The sequence below is a fragment of the Alligator sinensis genome, unplaced genomic scaffold, assembly GCF_000455745.1.
Source record: "Alligator sinensis unplaced genomic scaffold, ASM45574v1 scaffold216_1, whole genome shotgun sequence".
Classification (NCBI taxonomy): Eukaryota; Metazoa; Chordata; order Crocodylia; family Alligatoridae; genus Alligator; species Alligator sinensis.
Window position 1 is genome coordinate 2,786,778 of NW_005841868.1, and position 24,233 is coordinate 2,811,010.

A 24,233-nucleotide genomic window follows, 5' to 3' on the forward strand; every position below is an offset into this window, starting at 1 on the left:
TTCAGCAGATGCATCTTCTTACTAATAGAAGCAGCACATATATTTATCTCCAACCAACACAATTATCATCAAAACACCCATGTATAACAGTCTTATTTTACTTTACAGCAAGGGTGGGCAAAATACGGCCCATGGGCCACATCTGGCCCGCCAACTGATTAGATCCGGCCCGCAGGCAGGCACCCAACAATTAACTGTATCCAGCCCTGCCTGCGGCTGCCTTTACTGTGCTCTGCTTGGGGAGGAGTCCTGCCCCAGGCAGAGCATATTGTGCTCCCAGCCTCCCCCACCAGCAGGCACAGCTTCTGAGCAGGGCTCCTGCTGCTACCACTGCCCAGGGAACTGCTGGGCTCCCTCAGCCTCCAGCAACTCAGGAAAGCAGCTGCCACCACTGGCAGCAACAGAAGCCCCTGCAAGAGGGCCGGTGACGGACGGACACAGAGAACTGAGCCTGGCATCACCAGCTCCCTTAGAAGCAACAGCAGCAGGAGCCAGTGCAGGCTTGGCTGCAGCCCTGCTGTGCAGGTGTGGGACACAGACTCTCTCACCTGCCTGCCTGGCGGGGCTGCACCAAGCGCACACTTGCTCCTGCTGTTACTCCCCCATCCTGTCTGTCCGTTCAGGCTTTGTAAGCAGCCAAGCTCCTTCATTCCCCTCCCCCAACTCTATCCACATAGTCCCCTGCCCCGCAAAAGTAGGACCAGTGAGGTGCAGGCAAAGCCCCATTCCCTCAAAACTGCAGCTTCCCCTCCCTACCTGCTGCCCAGAGCACTGCAGCAGGGACAGCTGCCGCTGCCCAGGTAAGTGCGGGGCTCCCCCAACCTCCAGCAAGTCCTCCTGTCCCTGCTGCCCTCCAGGCAGCAGGTAGGGAGTCAAAGCTGCAGCATTCAGGGCTCTGCCTGCAGCTCACTCTGGTCTTGCTCGTGCGGGGCAGGGGAGCGTGTGGATAGACAGGGGAAAAGAGGGAGGGGGTGTGAAGGAGCTTTGCTGTTCACAAAGCCCAGATGAGCAGGCAGGGACAGACAGGAGGGGGAGCAGCAGCAGGAGACAGCGTGTACTTGGTGCAGCTCCGCCAGGCAGGCAGGTGAGAGAAGTGACAGCAGCAGAAGCCAGCACAAGCTTGGCTGCAGCCCTGCAGGACAGGTGTGGGACAGAGACTAAGAGAGCTGGTGATGCCAGACTCGGCTCCCTGTCCCCCCTCCCCTCTTGCAGGGGCTTCTGTTACCGCCGGTGGAGGCAGCCTCTTTCCTGCCCTTTGCAGTGCACTGGAGCCAGGCAGGCACCCCTCACCCGCCCCCCCAGGCTGGGCTGTGCCACATCACATAGAACAGGTAGGGGGGAGGCCCCCCACACATGCACAACCAACCTACCCACACCCCACACATAACCCCATGCTCCATCACACACCCCACCCCCCTCCATACCCACACACACCCAACACTGTCTCACATACCCCACTATATACATCCCACACACATACACCCACACCCCGTCCCCCTACCATACCCACACCCCATATATACACATACACACACACCAACATACTCCAACCATACCCCACACCCCCTACATACATCCCACACTCCCTCACATACCCACACACATCCATGTGATACCCCAAACACACCCCACCTGCACCATAACCACACACACCCAGAAGTCCCCTCCCCCCACACACCCCCCTCTTTTGCCCCCACAAACTGCATCTACTCGCACCCCACATATCTCCCCAACCACACATATCCCTTACCCCCACACACACTCTACAAGCAAACTACCCACCCAGCCCCAAAAGGAGTATTTCCTGGGCAAGGGGAGAAACTCTGTGGCAAAGGTCAGGTGTTAGGGGGCAGGACTTCTGGTCACAAGATGGCAACCAGAGGAGGGAACACCTGCCAAGGGCCAGGGCTACCCTTGTGGCCTTCGACACCTCATCAAAACTCATTAAGTGGCCCTCCACCCAAAATAATTGCCTGCCCCTGCTTTACAGGTTACAGCTTCTCCACCTGCAGTCTTGTAGGTAACTGCCTTGTACGCTCCTGGCCCTTTTAAAAACAAAAAACAAAAAACCAAACAAACCCTGGATTCACTGGGTGCTGCCAAGCAGGAGGGTGATCCCTACTGTCCCTCCACACCCCCAGACCAGTTTGATGCAAGTACTAACTAACAAATGACTGGAAAGCCAATGAAGTATTAACACCAATTTAATTACTCTAGGTTAAAATAATTTTACTATTACTATATCCTGACAGCAACCTGAAACATTTAAGAGCAGCAAAAACAACACAACAAAAAAACCCTTAAAAGTTAACAAGCGTTTGTAGTTTTACAAACATTTTCTTTAACCCATACCATTATGTTCTTAGGAAAGATACCTTTTCTAGAATGGAATCACATCATTGTTCTTCACAAGAAAAAACAAGTCATGCTAGGTTAAGTAAAAACCTTTCAGCGGCAAGCATCCTGTCTAGAAAATGTTGAAATATAAAAGAGATGTCCCAAAGGGACTAAACTAGAGAGTATGAAAACAACTTTCAGAACTGCAACCTAGAAACAAAATTTTAAATACCAATATGCCTTCTTTCTTCCCCAAACCAAATCAGTTTCTGTGCTAGTTGTACAGAGAATGGGAAGCTTGTAAGCAAAGGGTTCCACTTATTTATAGGACTATATTTATTGTACATGCTCATCCCAAAAGGGTACCAGAAGGTTGATCTAGGACCCCTAAGGCACCAGCATCATCTGGCTAATAAATAATAATAAAAAAATAATAAGTAGTTTGGCAGCCATGCAGGTAGCTAATAGCCTTAGCTGGTCCCAAGATAACAATGACAGATGAATGCAACCCTCCACTCGGCTCATCCTGTAGAACATCCTCAGTGGCATTTACCATTAGCATCAAGTTCAATCAGACAGCAAGATCTCTCCACAGGACTCTCACAATCTTCTAAGTGCATGGCAGGCAGCTCCTTCCTTTGCTTTGGGAAGCAGATGCACAGTATTTGGAGATGGTAGCAGGTGAAAAGAGGAGAGAAAACAACTGGATAGTCTCTTTCCTCCTCTTAAAGTTACTACACAGTTTCAAGGCTCACTCAAGGGAAAGTCAAAGAATGAAAAGTTTACTTCTGACTTTTCACAAAACAAACAAAAAGCCCCAAAAAACCCAAACCCCACCAAAGAACATTTTGTCCCTAAGGGGAACTTAGGTCAGGCAGTTAAAATTCTGCCTTATTTGTCAAAAGCAGGATGCCCTTGATTTTTCAGTTGTTTAAAGGTTGAGTTACTGGATACAGAGCCTCTGAGAAGGATTCTGGCTAGAGAGCCCTTGGTTCAGCCTTCTTTTATTTTGACACACAGCACAATCTGCTCAGTCCAGCAAGCACTAGTCAATCCTTTCCCATTAGCTGTAAAGTGCTGACTGGTCAACTAAAGAAGTCCCAGCCCTCTTCTCCTCCCCTCCACACCCCCACTCCAAACAGAATATTAAAAAGATATTGGTGGAGTCCACAGTACAAAGGGTGTGAAGCAGTAAACTGGCTGAGCCATTCGCAGATGGTAATGTTTCCTCCACCCTGATGCAACTTATCCCAAATGTTCACTTTAAAAACGCAACAAAAAACACACAGCTGGCCTGCTTACACAAGTCAACCAAAATGATACTGCAGGGATTCCAACATTTCCATTCACTAGAGCACAGCATGCGCCTGTGTAAATAGTTTCCATATGCCATCATAAAAGAGAGGGATGCAAACTTTCCTGGACCGAAATAGCTCCCTTTATGAAAAAAGCTCCCTGATGCCATCAAGGAAAGGAAACATTCTCTGTGGGCTGACATGGTAAGCAAACCTCTGCTGCCGAGATCTGTGGGAAAGGTGCACTGTTTCCAGAACTGGATCAACACCAACAGAGTCATGCATAATCTATCAATAAAAGGACTTTCCTCTTAGGGGAAAAAACACTTAGAAGCAAGTCCCATGGAAATTCAGCTGGAAAAAACAGGCTCACTAGAAATGAGGGTATCAGCCTTAAGAAGTAGAGAACACACCACAGGCTTAAGGACTGCAGTGAGATGGGGCTTAATTAGGTACAAATAGCCATTTTAAATCTCCATTTCATTTGAGGTTTGTTGTTAGTGCCTGCATTTCTACTTTTTGCCAATACATACATTTCTTTAGCCTACATTCCTCCATTAAGCTAGAATACTTCACTGCTGGGGTTAACTGCTGACAGCTCAGTAATGCTTCACTAAGTGAGGGCAAACATCCAACAGCTCCAAACAGGTGCTTAAGAAGGGAACCAATTCCAGAAGCGCATACACTTCCTGCAAGGATTCAAAGACAGAGCCAACCAGGCACTGGTGATCATGATGGAGGATGGAAAAAAATGGAGACATCCTCATCTTGCACTGTTGATGGCTTTACATCAGCTGATGACTTGGTAAGGAGGGATGTGATTGTAGGAGGTAGACTTCATTTGTTTCTTTCAGAGAGAAACAGGAAATGGTTTTCCTTCTCCAGATGTCCTTACATGCTTGAGAGCCACATGCTACTCGATCCTATTGTTTAAAAAAAATAAAAAAAAATATGGAGCCACCGAGAGGAGACTGAAAAATGACTGGACCTCATAACAGATCCACATCCTTCTTAAAATATGAATACTCCAGACTCTGGGACAGATAGGAATATGTTCCACAGACCTGAATAAAAACAATTTGATCCAAGCAAAGCAGAAGCGATGGCGACTGATGGAGGGAAGGATCCTAAAGAACTGGTCTGGAGCACTTCATATCAGTATCACCACCTTGCAATTATCAACACAGAGAACAGTCTCAGGATCACAACAGATTCACTTCTCCTGCACTCATCAGGCTAAACGACTGTGCCCTCTCTTCACACATGCCAGGTCACGATAGTCTACAATCAGGGCCGTCCAACTTTTGAGTGCCAGTTGGACATTTCTGGACTATATCTTTGTCGCTTCGGGGCTGGACTCACTCTGCAGGAAGATAACCCTGAAAGCCACATGGAAAATGCAGCTGATTTGATATAGATAAAGTAGGCCAATGAAAACACAATCCACTGATGCCTTACCTGCTTTGAAGAGGCACAATTTAACTGGCAGTCTATTTAAATATCTCAGGCTCCATTTTTAAAGCTCCATTACTACAGAGACTGCTTTTGTCAACATCCTCTCTCTCACTCACTGTTTATTGTGACAGCTTTGTTTGACTGGCATCCTGTGGCTAAGAGGACTCCGCTTCAAGCCAGGAGAAGCCAGTAGAAAGATGTCATCACTGAAGTGGCCATAGCTGTGAAATACACTCCTACGAAGACACTGCACATTACTAGCTTTATTTAGATGGGTAGGATATGTCCATCTGTCCCCCACCCCCACCCAGTGATGGGCACTGAAAGACCACCCCCTGCCCCCAAGGGAATAATGTGCCATTACATACCTCAAGCAAACATGGTTCCTTCAACTTTCCCATTTAATACAGCTGACAAATATTTTTTAGCTCTATCTCTCTCTCTCTCTAAACCTATATCTCTGTATTTCGCAATAACCAAGACTATAAAACAGCCTAGACTTCTGCTTTAGCATTTAGTCCAGAATGTAGTTATTACCTCATAAACATGAGGCACCCTCACGTTATCATCATGCAAACTACAGGGAGCTGAATATACATGAAAGCTGAACAGATGTCCCTCAGCATGGTAAGCCACTTGTATATATTATCACCTGTTTTTATCAGCCATGTTGCCTAGCTCATCTTATCAAATACAACCCAGTGAAACAGCATGTTTAACCAGATGAGTACAAAACTCGTGCTACCATCTCTTGTGATATATATTTAAAAGCTGGTGTATGTGCGGGCCGGGAGTGACCCGAGCCCTTTTCGCGCTGCACGCGGGCTGTGGCCAGCAGCCCGGGCACGCCAGGGCGGAGAGGGAAAGCCTTCGAGCTGGAATTAGGCACGGACGCGTATCGGTAGTTTAAAAGATTGTTTACTTACACCGAGATGGCAGTGGTGCAGGCTGGAAAACTTGATTAAGTTGCAGTTACAGACAAACAACACAGACGGTCTTGTGGAGGTTGCTAGGCTCCACGGTGCAGAGCTCCGGATGCTCTGGGTGAACGAGCCACCAAAATAGGAATCGTAAATACGTCTTATAAAAGTTGCGTTCGAAGACGGGAAGAGGTGGGCGGTGGATCAGGCCACCACGCTCCTCTGGATCTTATACAGGGTTTCTATTACCCTGCCATCTACCCAGAGTCCCCACGAGATGGATGTGGAGTCCTCTTCGGCTTGGGCGGAAACCGCTCAAGCCTCTTATACGGCTAACAAGCCAATCGTTAGCCGCCACGTGTGAATAATTTAGCACTAGCCAATCACGGGGAACAAATTTGCATACCGGTGGCGGGAACTCTTTTGCACCGTGCATTCCTCTTGCAACATGAGCAATGCACTCTGCAAAAGAAGCTGCAGAAAAGGCGGGAAACTCGTCCCTGCACCGGGGGTTTCCTCTGCAACAGGAAACTCTCCTGTGCAATGCTCTGCAACTTGACGGGGATAATTCTGGTGCCGAAGCGCACACACACAATCATGCCTTTTGGGTCATGACAGTGTACTAACTTAGCGTGCCACAAATCAGGAATCTGAAAGTTATTTTCATTTGTGGAACAAGAGTCCTGCTAATATACTGGTGCTGTGAGAGGTACATGGCAGTTTGATACATCTTACACACAAACAACACTTAATCAGTCTGTCCAGTAGCTTGTTATTTCAGATATAGGTTTAGAGAGAGAGAGATATAGAGAGCTAAAAAAATATTTGTCAGCTGTATTAAATGGGAAAGTTGAAGGAACCATGTTTGCTTGAGGTATGTAATGGCACATTATTCCCTTGGGGGCAGGGGGTGGTCTTTCAGTGCCCATCACTGGGTGGGGGTGGGGGACAGATGGACATATCCTACCCATCTAAATAAAGCTACTAATGTGCAGTTTACTTTTCATTCCATCCAGGAAGAGCACACACCAACTGCTGCAGCTTCCTGAGCCTGACGAAGGGTTTTTGAACCCGAAAGCTTGCTTAATAACTATTCTCCAACCATTTGGGTTGGTCTAATAAAAGATATCAAATTCACCCAAGGAACCTTGTCAAACTAAGACAAATCCTTTCAAAATCAAATAAACAAACCTCACATTCCTCCCAAAGTCATTTCTTTGCCTTCCATTTGGCATGTACAGGGCATTCTCTAAACTTAGATGTAAAATGCACCAGAGAGCAAGGATGAAGATAAATTTCCCTCAGTACAGCAACAGAAGAAGATGTGCACTTACAGACCCCATTTTGCATCTGTACTCTATAATCTTATCCTAGGCGCTGGACGAATGCTTATTAATAGAGAATTCCATCTGCTACCTGTTCTCCAAGGGTCTCTTCTCCCTGTTTTATTCTGTCACGTGGTTTTGCCTTGTGCATTGGTTTCCTACATTGCTCCTATTACAGGAAAGCTTGATCACTGCAGAATTTTCAAATACCTTTGATGTACGGTAAATACACAAGGCACCTGGATGCGTTTTTTCTCTTCAGCTTAGTTTGTCTAAATATCCCTACTAGTCAAATTCAGGACACTTTAGGATTCCAAGTAGTCAAGAGCACCATTGATTGAAAGTCCAGGATTCTTCACTGTGGCTCAAAAGCCACTGAGTCAGTTAATATTTTTGGGATAAGTATATGAAGACCATTTGTCAATTTATAAATGCTACTTAGCATCCCATGAAAAATAAGTTACTTACCACCAATACTTTGTTTTCCAACTGCATTACTCCCAGAGCCACACCAGGAGTCATGTACTCAGTACCCTCTTCCACTAAACTTTTTTCAGTTTGGCATGCAATGCCTACAGAGACGCGTTATGGAAGCAACAACATAAAGGAGAATTTAAACTGTTATAAGCAGAGAAAGATTCAAACATTCTTAATAACTGAAAACTGTACCTGCTCCTTTTGTACTGATGTAGCTAAAGCCAAATATTAATATAACTTCAAAGGCTTTTTACTGGCTAAATACAGAGCCGCATTTGTTTCTACATGCTGGAATTCAAAAGAAAAGGCAATTTCAATTTCTTGTGCACAGTTAAAATGTCAAAAGCGCAACTAGTTTCACATTGTTCATTTTGTCCTTGACAAATCAACTTTTCTACTGCAAAGAGGATGAGCCAAAACCACAGTAAAGACAAAAAACACTTTGCAGAAATTATTGAATCTGATTTTATCAATTCTTTTCACTATTTATGATTATGTAATCTTGTTAATTGTCTGCCATAACTATGATAAGGGCATTGTATATACACAGGTAAGATTAGTTCATTACAGGAATTTAACTACTGACACATACACAGATTCCACAAAACCATGTAATATTAATTTCAAACAAAACAAAAAGAATTGGGTTCAAGTTTCCAGTTCTACAAGCTAAACAAAGTATTGCCTTATGGTTTTGAACAGGAGAGACAAGCAGCCCTTAGTGAAAACCGCAAAAAGACACTGTATCTTCTTGCATACACCACCACCCCCCTATAAAAACACAACCTTATTTTTTAAAAGATGGGGTGGGGGGAGGGGTCCACAGCCTGCAGGTTTACTTTCATCTTCCCCTGGCAGAGGATTAAGCAGCAAAAAACTGCTGCTACCATATTTCTTTCCTTATAATGTACATTACAATTCCCAGCAGCTGAATTTTGGGAAAAGGTTCATGCTGTATGCTAGAAAATATGGTTAAAAACAAAACAAAGCAAAGCATCCAAAACCTGGAAACTTTACAGGAAGAAATCTGAAAAGCAGTATCTAAATCCTTGAACTAATGCATTTCCTTAACACACCCTAGTGTTAAGCCTAGACATTTAATTTCCAAATATAAAAAAAACAAACAGAAAGAAAGAGACAGGAAAGGAATGTGCCACTGTTTAAAAAAAAAACCTGAAAGTGTACGATAATCATTTGCTAAATGAATCTTTCTAATTGTTTTTCCCCCAAAATGATGCCCACTGGATTTTCCTGGTAGTTTGGGAAGATGTTTGATTACACTACAATCTGGTGTTTTCTGAGCAGCAATTCTGCCAAGAGAGAAACCCAAGCTTGATTTCTAACTGCAACCACCAGTGATTGTCTGGGTGAGTGACAACATGAGTGGATGAAGAGCTTTGCTTATGCAGGGATCCAAAACAAGCTGATTGCACCACTACTATTCATCAATACATTATCATCTCTGTTACTTTCAAAACAGGCTGGCCCCTGCAAAGTGTGATACTACCTTAATTACTCTCATATACTAGCGTTTCCACAGTATATTGTCTGAAGGAAACCAGTTAGATGTGTTTAATTTTCTTATGGTGACACAGCACAACGTATATGTTCATCAAATTCTTTTTTTAGACAATTGAGACTATGGCCCTCGACGGTCAAAGTATGCCATGGGCAAGCCTACCAACTCATCTCAGCTGAACAGCCTTCAAGCCACCACTAGCTTTCCAAATGGTTGCTCCTTCCTTATGGCTTTTTTGGAAGGGTGCATTCCTTGGAGTTTCAGAACAGCAGAGACTCCCTATCCCTGAAGAAGGGCGATTGCACCCAAAAGCTTGCCAAGATCTTTTTTCCAACTACGCAGTTGGTCTAATGAAAGATATCACATCTACTCAAAGAACCGTGCCTGCCTATGTCCTTAGACCAACATGGCTACAACCAAAAATCCAGCATACTAAAGGAGAGGATCAAGTCTAGAACAGCTGCTGTTTCTCTGATCATTTCTTTTCACTAACAGTTTAATCTGTATACCAACACACACACAAACACACAAAAATCATGTGGGAATATTTACACCAGAAAGACACCAAAATAAGTTTTTCCCCTCACCACCTCTTGGTGGGAACCACTTGTACCTATGGGGCTCACTCTACAGGAAACATTTGCTGCAATCATGTTACAGATGCCTGAAGCACGAAACACGAAACAGCACGGAAGCAGGGGGTCGACATGTGGTATCACTTTTATATCAGCAAAATGGTTCTCTGGAAACTATTTAAAAAGAGAAGAACAACCAAAAAAAAGCTGGGGGAGAAGCAAACATGCATGTTTAACTGTGTGTGTTCCAACTGCTGATGAAAAAATAAAACTGGAAAATATTAAATTAACAAAATGTAATGGTAATTTCATGGCAGAATTTGAACTGAACACAGTGGGAGCTATATATATTGAATTAATTGCAAAACAGCTGACAAAGTGTGTACTATACTTATTGTAGTACAGCTTCATGATGTTGAAAAACTCAGTTCTATTCACATTCTTCAGAAAAACCAATTGTGACCATCTAGTCTGTCCTCCTATATTACAGAGGACATAGGACTTCTCTGAATTAATTCCTGCTTCAAGTCCTAAACCTATAGTCTGGGTGAGGCACATCTTTCGGAAAAACACGTAATGCAGAATCTACTACAGCTCTTCTTAAATTGTTCCAAGGGTTAATTTGGACACCTGAATTGGACATCACATTCCATTATGGGTGACACCAATGGCAGGACTACATAAATTCTCTATTCCTACTCAATATTCCTATTCATACATCCAAGGATTACACCAGCTTTTTTTGGTTAGTGTCATACTTGGAGCTCACATTCAGCTTGATTATCCACTACAAACTGCAAGTCTTTCTCCAGACTCACTGCTTTTTCCATTGTTCACATATAATCAATGCTCTTTATTCTTGTTAGCACCTAGGCAGACAAAGTTCTTTGGGTAGATGCAATATCTTTTATTAGACCAACTAAATAGTTGGAAAAAAATTATTTGCAAGCTTTCGGCCACAAACACCCTTCATCAGGCATAAGGAGACACTGTCAGTGTTGTGTGTTCTCCAAGGTAGAAAAGCAGCTAATTTACAATATGCAGATCTGTGAAAATGCAAACGAATGGAAATTTGGAAGACAATGGGTAGAGATGGTAGGGGGAGAAGGGAGGGTAATGTGTAAAGGAATGCAAGTGTTTAGCTGAAGGCAGGTTACCTGGGGTATCAGATGTCAGGCAAATTATAACGTGCCTTAAATCCAATGTCTACATTAAGTCCATGATTTCTTGTATCCAGTAGATTTATGAAATGAAGTTCATAGGCTTGTCTATGGAAGGTGTTTTGTAAGTTCCCTCTGAGGATTAGAACAGAGAGATCGGAGAGGGAGTGACTTTTCTGAGAAGTATTTGGCAATATTGAAATACACTCAGTTTGTGGGCAGCTTGTTTTCAGAACTATATGGATCATGTAGTATCAGTGACAATTCCTCTTATTTACCACACCCTACAGATACAGATAAAATAATGTCCAATGATCTTTGTATTATGTTTTCTTCCATGCAAAGAAATAGAATTAAAAAAAATCGGGCCAGGAACAGATGTGTGTAGAAATGCACCTGCTCAGTGATCATTTCCAATTTACATTTGGAAACCTGTCAGTTGACCAGTTCTAATTGATCTATTACATCTCATATTTTGTTTTTACTGTTTTGGTATCAAACTATATTTTATTGAGAAACCAAGTCAAATGCCTTACTTCAGTTTAATATAGTTACCTTTAGTCAATAAAAAGTATCCTTTTCTTCTTTCTTTTGGTTTGCAACTTAGCTTGCCAAGACCTCTTTTCTAAAAACCAATATTAACTGGCATTAATTAGGTTTGCACCCTATTACTTGGTTAAGCAAGGCCAATGTCAGGCCTTCTGTCATTTTGTCTGGAATCTCTTTCAGGCTGACAGATCTATTACTTGGGTCATCCCCTTCACCCTTTTTAAAGACTGGTATCTTAGCTTTCTTCCAGTCCTCAGGAACTTGCCCAATGTCCAAGCCTTATTGGAAATCCATATTAATGGTTCAAAGCACTCCTCAGCCAACCGTTTTAAAATTCTTGAGTGCAAGTTATTCAGATATGATGATTTAAAAAGGTCTAGCTTTAGCAGAAGCTGCTTAAACTCCTCCTTAAGTTACCATTGCAATGGAAAGGAATACATCGTTTGGCTTCCCCCACCATCACCAGATACTGAACAGAAATATTTATGTGGTGTCCACTTTCACATTATTATTGCCAATTCTACCATCCAGTAACTGGTCTGGTAGCGTTACTTATTACTGTAGTAGCGTTCCTTTTGTTCCTAAACGCCTTTATTGGGTCCTTAAATGTACAGGTAAGAGATTGTTCCCTGTCCATTTTCTACAGTGTCTAAAGCATCTATTTTTTTTGTTTGTTTGTTTTGTTGTGTTTTTTTTTTTTTTTTTTTTTTGTTATAAAGCTTTTTTTTTCTCCCCCCTAGCTGCACTCTCTTCTCCTCCAAGCTATACCAGCTGTTTTAACCAATGTAGTCCTCTCAGTTGTGTTTTTAGGAATCTAATAAAACATTCCTAAGCAGTTACCATTATCATTCACATTTTTCTAGTTAAATTTTCTACCCTAGATTATTTGGTTTGTTATTTCAGTTTTGTGAAGCCAGCTCTTTGCAACGGATGGAAATACAGAGGTCCTGCCACCTGTCTCATGTTTAAAAAGAGGGGAGTATTTTGCGTGACCAGCCATTTCCCTTTATGCTGAAACTCTGCTTCTCAATTTCAGATGCAGCATGCTGTGCACCAAGAGATGTAACTGGCTGGCTTCACAAGTTGCCAGACTGCAGAAAGAACAGAACACTTCAGTGGCACAGTACAACTGTATGGGATGCCACCCAGGCAGCTTGCAATCAATTGATCTGTTCTACCACCTCCTGCTTTGCTGGTCTGACCAACACGCTAAACAAGCTGGTTCTACCATGAAACGGTAAAAAGGTGACTAAGAAACATCAGGAGTGTTTTCCAATTTCTGTGATGATTCACTGATGCCAAGTGAACTAATTTGATTCAGCTGTTTCACATCCTACAAGCATTAATTGAAAAGGCTTGCATTAACACCATGGATTGCCTTCCTCAAGGTATGTCTTGTGGGAGCATATAAACTGGGAGCTAAAACTGCTCTCCTCATTCAGACAAAGCCCAGCAACTTCAGTGCAACTGCTGAGATGAACAGAGCAATCGGGATTAGACCATGGCTCTATACTTCTAACTCCTCTTCAAGAAAACACCAGATTAATGGAGGGCTGAGAAGTCCAGGGAGGAAAGGGGGTTGTGCTTGTGTGGAAATATCACTCCAGTCATGCCCAGCATAATTCTAATTAACTCCTTGTTTATTTATGCAAATGTATGCAATGCCCTACCCAACAAAGCACTTGCCTCTCTGGTTAGAAATAATGCAATATTTTCTCATGATCCACAACTTCTGTAGCCTGAGCTCTGCAGCTGACAGATCAGAAATCTCATTAACTCTGAAGGACACACAGAAAGTTTATTTTGCCCTCTTCTCTTATCTGGTTATTGTTTAAATGGCAATATTTTGGGATTGGGCCCTGAGGGTTTTCATTGCTCCCAGTTATGAACTATTGTACAGTCCCATTCTTGGTTTTATGGGCATCTCCCTCATTTAACAAAGTGCCTGAATGCACTTGTATGTCTCATGTCATCCTTTAGGTGGGTTATGTTATCCCTCTGCATAAGCTCCCCACAACCCCCCTGCCCCCCCAATGTATTGATGATGGTAAAAAAAAAAAAATCTTCAAAAAAACAAATATTGTTAGAAGAGGACCACACACCCCCAGATTGGGAAAATATACATGCATGCCATATTAACTGCACAAAATATTCAGTGTACCTCATGGTATCCAAGTGTCTAATATTTGCATGTACAGATAGAAAGAGATTAAAAATCCAAAAGTGTAAGCTAAAATAAAACAAGGTCATGAATAGGTTTCACCAGGCCAGCATGGCTGCAGTAAAGAATTTACAGAATGACTTTTTGTCTCCAAAGTTCTTGACACAGCCAATCTGACCTTAAATTTATAATATCTCCCTATCTGTGAAATTATCCACCATTAATATGGTTACAAGGGGTTGGAAAAAAAATGTTTTTTTACTTGCGGGGGTGGGAGGAGGAATGTTAAGTGGAAGCATCAGCTTTCTATGCAAGTGTTTAGCAGTATACCAGTAGAAGCTCAGAGTTATGCCCACAGTTTACTACTAAAATTAACAGAAAGAAAGCACTCATCCTGGAGTACCAGGCTTCTTACCAAACACAAAAGGACCCTGTACAATCATATTGTACTAAGAACAAGTGGAACCCCCTACAAAGTACAGATCTAAGGTCAGAGCCTATCAAAAACAATAAAGAGACCCATCAAACTCATTCCACTTTTCCCAATTTAAGGACCAGATATTGTGTGTTCTGGCTCATAAATTCTATTCCTAGCAAATTTGAGATTAGAACCCCAAGGCAATAGGGAAAAGACAAATCAACAACAACTCTAACCACTGCACAGATGCTGCTTAGTTTATACAGCACTTCGTACAGCACTCGGATGGGTAAAATGGGATTTCAACACAGGGGGGCTGACAGCAGCAGGCAAGATTCCTCGGTGAAGATACCAAGGGCAAAGGAAGTTCTGAGAAGCATCATATTGGTTATGATGAGCAAACTCAGCATGCTCAGCTTTTGTTCATTTTAATCTGCCAGTAAGCAAGCTCGGCCATAACCAACACCCTGCATCTACAATGCCCTAAAAATCTGCAGGAGCCACAAAAATGAGGAAAAAACAAACAAACTGATGTGTTCCCTGGGAAGCCATGAAAAACTAATCGTTATTTGGTTCCAACTGTTGTTCCGCTTTCTGAGCCAAATGTTCCCAAGTCAGCGGCAGTAGTTGAGGAGTGACCGGTTACAGATGAAAAGTTGTCATTTCAGGATTGCCATCTGATCGTTTCCTGGCTCTTTAAAAATCTTTTATAGTTCCAGGACCACCTGTTCGAATAATGGGAAAATAATCCTCCAATGCTATTTGTCTATGCATCCCTCAACTAAACAGTCAGCCTGGGAAGAAAAATGCTTAGCTTGTTTTTCTGATCCAACACCAGAAAAAAAGTGAAAGATGTACTGAAGGAAGACACACAAAATAAGAAGGAAAACAGAAAAGGATGACAACTTTTCTACACAAAAGATGAGATAGGTAATTTGCAGATTCTTCAATCCCTCCCTGTAGTCTCCTTGATAATTTATGCTGTGCATATAAAACATATTGAATTTTATAACTCTGGCAATGCATCTACATAATCGCTTTAATGCTCATTAGCCTATTTTAATGTGCATTAAAGCATCACAAAAAATGCACATTTGCTAATACTGTACACATTAAATAGGCTAGTGCACCTTTTTCTAGTACCTCCCAATGGAGGTACTAAAGTTAATGCACATTAATGACCATGTAGACGCGCCCTGGGTGGTGGAGTTAGGAAGAAAACAAGTTTCCTTTACAGTACTGGAGCCCTGTATAATTCATAATGAGACTGCCTTCACCTTGTACATCCAAACTATGTAGAAAAAGTGGATTTGATTTCTGGGCCATTAGAAGTAGTATAAGTGGGAGACAGATAAGAGGAAATCATTTATGAAACTTTTACTGTATGAAGGAATCCAATAGTGCAGCTGCTCCTTTTCAACAAAGTGCCCTATTGTGAAACCTACAATATGAACATTAATGTAGACAGAGCACCCTTAAGACTAAGAAAACAAGGCAGGCACAACCAGTTAAAGATAAATGCAAGACAAGCCTTCACAGAGCTTGGCTTGGTTCAGAATTACTAGTCATTAGGTACCATCCCTAGTGGTCTTGGGTCATGAATCTTTTAATACAGATGTCTTTCCATCATCTGGCCACCATAGAAAATGTAACAAGGAGTAAATTTTTTAAGAAATCAGAAATAATCTTATTATAGCAAACATGCATATTTATCTGACCTTAACCAAAGTACTACCTTCTCAAGGTTTCAGCAAAAAGGAGACACAGGGAACTATATACAGTATTACAGGAGTGTAAAAGATATAATCCACAGGTCAGCTCTAGCTCAAAATCTCCTGGAAGGGCCATGAATTCAGGGGTGGGCAAGTGAGGTAAAAGGCCTGCTGCTGAAATCCAGGTTTAAGAAGCCCTGTTGGGGATGCATTTCAGCTGGAGGAGGGAAGTGGGGAGGGAAAAGAAAAAAAAAAAAAAGGATCAGCAGCTGCATTAACCTCCATACCACTCATCTCACTTTAAGTGGTCCTAGGTCCAGCTGTGAGGAGCCCCACAGTTTAGACCCAGCCTGAGGACACACTGATCTATAAGAAGCACAGCACAGTAGAACTGTGCCTTCTCAGAGACAAGAGAATACGAACATCTCCCAACAGAACGCACATTGAATAGCGGTGTTCACCTCCCTCATCTAAGTTAAGAGGGCTCATCACACCAATAATCAGAGAAAGAAAAATAAACAGTGCTGAAGGAAAACTCACTAATACCCTAGCTTTCCAGGTACTGAATTTCTTGTGTAGAAGTTTCCATCTCTCAGCGCTACTGGAAACAGTTTTCCCCCACTGGTAACTTGCTCTTATAAAATATCCATCATGTGGACCAGAGGGCTATTATGGAAGCACTAGCAAAAGTCATAAAATATAGAGTTGCCACCTTGGGGACAAGATTTTCAGGGACAAGCAGCAGTTAGACACTAAATTACCATTTGTGTTTTTGAACTCCTCCTCAAATCAGCTGAAGAACTAGGAAAGATATGCATTGAAATAAAAGAATGCATAGCACTACAAAAGAAAAGCCCTTCATAAAGAGCGAGTTAGGCCTCCTTGACTTTCTGCAGGGTAGGAATATTTCATATTTTACAGATGGGAAAACTGAGGCACAGAGTGTTTAAATGATTTGGCTTAGGTCAGAGAGGGAGCTGACAGCAGAACTTGCATTAATACTTCTAAATTGTCAGTCCTGTGCATGGTATCTGAAGCACCCTACAGAAGCTATTTAAGATATCAGTGGTAAGAAAAAGCATGTTGTACATTGTTTTCTAAAGAAAATTGAGCAGAAAATGCATGTTGGTTCTTATACCCTACTGTCAAGGATCCTAAGATTTATCAGGTCAAATGCAAGCACCTTGCTTACACTTACTTTTTTCATTACTTAAAATCACACACATTAGTTTTTCATATATGTAATCATCTGTGACGCATGTCTGCAATGTCACCTTCCAAGTCTCTCATTGTCACTTCCAGAATCAATACCTTCATTTCATGATAGGCTTCTTTAGTTGACCACAAAATTGACATAACATCCATTTATCTCCAAAGCTAGCAAATTCAAGGACTTCCTTGAGAGTGAAACCATTTCCTCTAGGAGCACAGTATTAGTACAAAGACAGTTTGCTTATAGCTACAGTATATTCAAAACCCCAGCAACCTGTTCTCTATTCATTCCCCCTAAGAGTATCAAGGGATATATTGCAATTTCACATTTTTCCACCCACTCCCTACACTAGAGAAGTGACATCAGGAAGAAAGAAAGAGATGTTTTCAAAGCCAACTCATTGTTCACATATGATGGCACTACTTACTGCAAGAGAATCCTTTTTCCTTTCACTGCTTGTACAAACACATTCTTGAAAAAGAATATATACAAGAGATGTGTGCATTCCTTCAGGTGATATGCCAATTTTTGCCACCACTAGGTAGGAGTTAAACATCCCTATTCTGCTAAATGCAGAAATGTTCAATGACAGCCATTCCTTAGCCTGATCCTCTGGGAGCACTTGTGTACAAGTGGCTAAATGTTTGGATTATTCCAGTTATAATAAACAAGTTGATTTTGAAATGTCCTTACTCCATATAGAGACTTTGTTCTGTTCAAAGAATCTCACCATCTACTGCACAAGCAACAGCTTTGCTTAGAGCCTCACCTCATTCTCCAACTTACTGAAGGAGTATCTGAAGTATAAAAAACCAGAGTGCCTTAACAAAAAAGCTTCCTTCCTTATTCCCAGATGTTCCTGGAAGCATAGGACCTAATTCCATTACTTTGACAGCTGTGATGAACCCTCATAAAAGCTGTTATTGAAGCACAGCTTCCTATGACTGGAACCTGGACTCTTCAATCTTGGTGCTGAAGGGCCACCACCCATGTGACTGCAAAATATCAGTAGTTTCAACTTTATAGGTTCAGACCATCAAAACTACTTTGACTAGTCTGCAAAGACCAAGTTTGGAATGATTCAACGGAAGTGTGAATATATTGCAAAGATATGATTGCCTGAAAACAAGAAGTTATACTTAAAAAAACGTTTTGCATACACAGTGGTAGTTGCCACCCACACTTACGCTTCGGTAGGAAACACAGTTGTTTTCTTGTTCAAACCAAAGCATAAAAATGATTTATTTCACTTGTCATAAGCCATTAGTGAGAAAACTACAGAAATACAATGCGGTATCATTCCTTACATAACACTGCACTATATTCCCCGTCCTGAACACATGGGGACTCCACCTGTTGCAACTGAAATTTCCAGGTAGGAGGCAAAGGCATATATTCTATAGGAACTAATTCATGGGTTGTAGGCTATAATTCCCCATCAGCTCAATGACAGGTACTGCCCTAGACATTCAAGGCTGTACATGCTGTACTTTGGTATGAAAAGGAAGATATGCCTTACACCGAGAAGGGATGGTAACATTTTTAAAAACCAGACGAACCTGGTCTACTGGTTAGAGCAAGAAACAAAAAGTCAGGACGCATGGACTATTTTTTTTTCACCATCAGTAATAACTCAGTGCGACTGGGCAAGGTCACTCCATTAGCATCACAATTTTCCCCACATATAAAATGAGGTTAATAATACTTATTTATTAAGTGTTTATACAACACTTTGATGTCCTTTGATAAGATGTACTAGGAATGGCAACATCAAGGTAATTTCTAAGAACAATGAATTCAAATGATTATGACATGATAGGCTACAGGAACCTTAAAAAGAAAGGCAGGCAGGCAGGCAGTCCTTGTATTCAGACTACCGTCTACATACACCATGAAGAGGATGTGCTATTGCGACGAGCAGACTCTAAACTCTAGTCAGAGCTGCAAGATTCCACTCCTTGGGTGAAGTAGAAAACGAGTACCCTAGAACAACGTTTCTCAACCCATGGGTTGTGACCCAGAAGTGGGGCACAAGAATAGATGAAAGGGTTGCAAACTAACTTAAAAAAAAAAAAAATGCATCAACAAACTAAAAATGGATTCTCCTTTAAAAGGAGAAAACTGTGGCTTTTCCCTTGCAGGCTGGCAGAGTTCCAGCATGCAAGGAGCTGCTTGGGGGCCCCCATACCTCACACACATCCCCCTCCACTCCACACACCCGCCCCCTGCTCCACTCACTGGGGGGTGGGGGGCAGTGGGAAGTGAGGGGCACTGTGTTGGGACTGGCCAATGTTTACAAATGAGTCCTGGCACAAAAAAAGGTTGAGAATCACTGCCCTAAAAGGTGTGATACTTTAGCACAGGAATGTCAAACTAATTTAGCCCTACAGGCTGGACCGGGCTGCAGGACACTGTTGACTTACTTCCATCAGAGGAGCAAATGGTATCTGCTCAGGAAACCACATGGGTCAAAAAAAAACATTGCTGCTGAAATAAGTTCCCAAAGGGAACCCATATTCCCCAAGGCTCCTTGCTACATCAGTTCAGAGAGCTGAGGGAGTTAACACTGCTGCCACTCATCCCACCACTAAAATTTAAGTTCCTTCAAGAGCCCAGATGGCCGAATAACACAGCTCTATGGATCATAATTTGATATCCCTGTTCTAACACTACATAAACCCCTCCTTTAATCCCAGCCATTATAAACCTTTAAAATACTCCTTGTTACCAAAGGGCCTTCACCTATTGATTGCTTCAATGGAGGGAGAAAAACTTTCCTTCTACGGAAATAGTTAGCTTGATTTTCCCATACTAAAAAAAGTCAACTGTGCATTTCAATTCCATAGCATTAAACAAAATGCTTAGATACATGAATCGAGGGAGATGTAATGTACTTGGATTTTAAGAAGGCCTTTGATACGGTATCTCACTCTAGTTTCACAGATTTACGTTACAGCCATTCAGTTTATGATTACACGGTCAGGTGGGTGGCAAACTGGCTTAGGGGTCACACTCTGAGAGTGGTGGTGGATGGGTCAATATTGACCTGGAAAGATGTGGGCAGTGGAGTCCCACAAGGCTTGGTCCTCGGACTGGTGCTGTTCAATGTCTTCATCAGTAACTTGGATGAGAGCATGGAAAGCACTCTGTCCAAATTTGCAGATGATACCAAATTATGTGGTAAAGTTAACACATTAGAGGGTACGGAACAAATCCAAGCGGATCCGGACAGGTTGGAAAACTGGGTGGAGCTGAATAGGATGCAGTTCAACAAGGACAAATGCAAGGTGCTGCACCTAGGGAGAAGGAATCACCAGCACGCTTACAGGCTGGGGAGGACCTTCTCAGCAGCGGAAAGGGATCTCGGAGTCATTGTTGGCACCAAAATGAACATGAGTCGTCAATGTGATAAAGTGATCAGTAAAGCCAACCGCACTTTATTATGCATTGGCAGGTGCATGACGGACAGGTCCAGGGAGGTGATACTTCCTCTTTATGCGGCATTGGTCAGGCCGTAGTTGGAATACCGCGTCCAGTTTTGGGTGCCGCACTTCAAGAGGGATGCAGACAACCTCAAGAGGGTTCAGAGGAGGGCCACTCGTATGGTTAGGGGCCAGAAGATTGAGGGCCCTGGATCTCTTCAGCTTCTGCAAGAGAAGGCTGAGAGGTAATCTTGCAGCCACCTACAAATTCTTCCGGGGGGGGGGGGACAGGGCAACAAGGACGAGGAGATGCCCTGTTAACCAGGTCACCCCTTGGAGTAACTAGAAACAACAGCCACAAACTGACAGAGAGCAGATTTAGGTTAGACATCAGGAAGAACTTCTTCATGGTAAGGGTTGCCAGAATCTGGAATGGGCTTCCAAGGGAGGTGGTGTTCTCCCCTACCTTGGGGGTCTTTAAGAGGAGGCATGCACTAGGGGTGTGCAAAATGGGCCCTATTCAATTTGGATTCAGCCCAAATAGGGGACAGTGATTTGATTTGCTGATTCTGATCACTATCCCCGATTCGATTCAACTGAATCAAAATCTCAGAATTAGCATCGAATCTTCAAAATCAGCTTAAAATTTTTTTTCTACATACCTTGAGGTACCAGGTGCAGCTTGTGAACACTGCGATGCCGGGGCAGATGGAGTTTCCCACAGGAGCATGGCGCCCCCCCTCCCCGTGGCCCCCGGCGGAACCCGCAAGTGGACCAGAAGCACTTCCAGTCCACTTCCAGGTCTGCTGGGAAGCGCGCTGTCCCCACCCCTTCATGCCCGCTTGGCTTGGCAATCCGCCACAGAGGGACCCCGGGTGCTCCCCCAGACCCAGGAGCCACCAGTTGCCAAGCCGAGGGGGGCCCCCCCCAGCATGCTCTCCGGCAGACCCAGAGGTCAACCAGAAGTGCTTCTGGTCCACTTTCAGGTCTGCTGCCGAGTGAGCTGGGGAGCCCCTCCCGCACTCCTGTGGGTTCCTCCATGTGCACCAGTATTGCAACATTGATGAACTGCCTGCTACCTAGAGGTATGTAGAAAAAACATTTAAAGCTGTGTCTATATCCAAATCGCTGAACCTTTCCAAATCAATTCAGAGGGTTCCGATTCGATTCAGAGAAATTAAAGGGTCCTCCAATTTGATTCTGATTTGGGGATTTGGCCGCCAAATCTCCACCAAATTGAATCATGCCCCGAGCAGCCCCCCACCCTTTGCAGCCCCAGGCTTGGTGCTGAGCTGGCAGGGCTCCCTGCACCCCCATGCAGCTAGGCCCCGCCTGCGCTCCCAGAGACTTTGCAGCCAATTCCGACGTGGTTGGGCATGAGATACGCCAGAAGAAAAAAATCCAGAGACTTGAGAGTTTGAGGTGAGACTTGAGATGCAAGATCATGAGTCGAACTTAATTTTACTTAGACATTGCAACTCTCGCGATAATTTTACAAGAGCTGGCATCACAACAGAACAGAGAGGTTTATACATCAAATCACCAAATTTGACCACCCAAATTATCCAGTAAAGTCACAGAATGCTGGGGGACTAATATTAATACTCTGAATGCTATCTAAGCAGAAAAACATATTACATTACCAGAAGCAGCTAACAGACAGCAGAATTGCAGAAGGAAGGCTAGCTCAATTAGCTTGCAAATAAAGAACTTTTTCTGCAAGTTGGTCTAATAAAAGATATCACCTCTACCACGAGTTCTGATTCCTTTTGCCTCTAGACCAATACAGCTACAACCTGGATACCTGTCACATGGAAGATATTGAATTTTAGCCCATTTTAAAAATTAAATCTTCATAATTTTACAAGGAGGAAGTAAGTTTTACCACCTGAAACCTGAGACCCTGCTCCTGCCATTGTTTGAGATAATTTGTATCATCACAGAGCCCAGCTCACCACAAAAGAAATTCTTGCTCAGAAGAGCATGCCATCTTTTTACTCTTCTGTGAAATATGAAACATCATAAGTTAGAAGGAAATACGACTCTACATCCTACTTGCCAAAACTTGGACGTAAACAGACAACTCCAACTTTTCTCTGAGCCTAATCTACATAAAATGAATCGTTTCAAACAGGAGATTTTACCACACCTTCAACTCCCCTATGAAATATGAACTTTTATTTCTACCTAGAAGCACTTTTACAGTCTTTTCTCCTATGCCTGAAGAAGTGTGCTTGTGCCGAAAGTGACAAGTATGCTGAAAGTTTACAAATAAAGACATTTTTGCAAACATCTAATAAAGAATATCCCCTCCACCATTAGTTCTGATCTTTTTGTCTCTACAGCAGTGGTTCCTAAACTGACAGACTGCACACCACCAATTTAAAAATGATACAACCTTAAGTACCACCAGAACACTTTTGTCACATAAAGTAATTATAATAAATTCGTTAAAGCGTACCACTGACAGGCTGTCGGAATACCAGTGGTGGTATACATACCACAGGTTGGGAACTGCTGCTCTAGAGCAATACGGCTACAACTTAGATACCTAGTTTAATTAGTGGAACATCAAGACCATTAGAAAGAAGAAAGAGTCCGTTAACATCTGTGGAATCAAGAGATTAGAAGGACTTGGGTAGATTTGAATTAGCCATGAAGTCAAGTGACTCCCCCAGCACTGCTGCCACTAGAAATGCTGCTGCCACTTTCAGGCAACTGGTTTTAAATTTGGGGGTGGGGAACAGGAATCAAAGGGATTTGCGACTGCATCCGTGCACCCCCCATGGGTCTCCCCCCACGTGCGTGTGTGTGCATACACATACACACTGCAGACTCAGGTCATAATGATATATTCAGAAATGTGCGTGTGCATATACACACACAGGACTCCTAGGAGAGATGATCTCTTTTATTAGACCAACAAGATTTTGGCAAAAAAATGTCTTTAACGGCAAGCTTTCAGCCACAAACACCCTTCATCAGGCATCGGAGAAAAGATTGTAGACATTCTCCTGGGTAGAAATGAAAGTTCATATTTCATAGGATTTCACAGAGGAGTCAGTAGATGGAAAACTCCTCTGGGCAGTCAACTCATAGCTGGTCTGGAGCCTCTCCCCTCCTGTGAGGATCTGCGATGATGCAAATTACCTCGAAAGCTTGCAATTAAAGATTTTTTTTGCAAAAATCTTGTTGGTTCAACACAAGATATCATCTCTACTATGAGTCCTGATTGCCTTTTCCTCCAGACTAATACGGCTACAACCTGGATACCTACGGACATACGCATACGGACACCCCCCCCCATGGGTATATAATCATCTGTGCCCCGAGTGTGCAATGCCGCCGTTCACGTCTCTCGCTTTCACTTCCAGAAAACCAACACCGACGTCTCCCGATAACTTCATGGTCAGCCGCCTGCCCCGCCCGGACGCAGCACCGCCACTTGTCACGCCAGGCAGCGCAGCGCGCGCGAGCACCTCCTCGCGGGAAGCGGCGCCGCACTCCGCCACCCGCCGCCTGCGAGGAGAACCCCACTCCGCACAAACGCGCTCAGGAAAGCGCCATCTCCAAGCCCCGGGCTGCGGACCGCGGCACCCGGCCCCGCTCCGCGCACACACGCAGAGGCCGGGGCACAAGGTGCGCCCGCACCCGACGGGACGGGACGGCAGCTTACTGTGGTCGGGCGGCCCGTC

The 24,233-nt window shown here is 43.3% G+C and overlaps 1 protein-coding gene across 5 annotated transcripts in view; it reads right to left on the reverse strand.

Annotated features, from left to right (window-relative positions):
* TPCN1 (two pore segment channel 1) overlaps window positions 1-24,227 on the reverse strand; it is a 65,622-nt gene extending 41,395 nt beyond the window's left edge. For 2 of the 5 annotated variants that reach the window (XM_025193098.1, XM_014526271.2), the window contains exon 1: window positions 2,891-3,127. In XM_025193098.1, the coding sequence (XP_025048883.1) occupies window positions 2,891-2,957 (67 nt within the window). In that variant the 5' untranslated portion in view covers window positions 2,958-3,127. Of the gene's footprint in view, window positions 1-2,890; window positions 3,128-24,214 lie in introns of those variants that run through there. The other 3 variants (XM_025193102.1, XM_025193088.1, XM_006016848.3) reach the window with 2 other exon arrangements.
* Window positions 24,228-24,233: the final 6 nt, after the last annotated feature.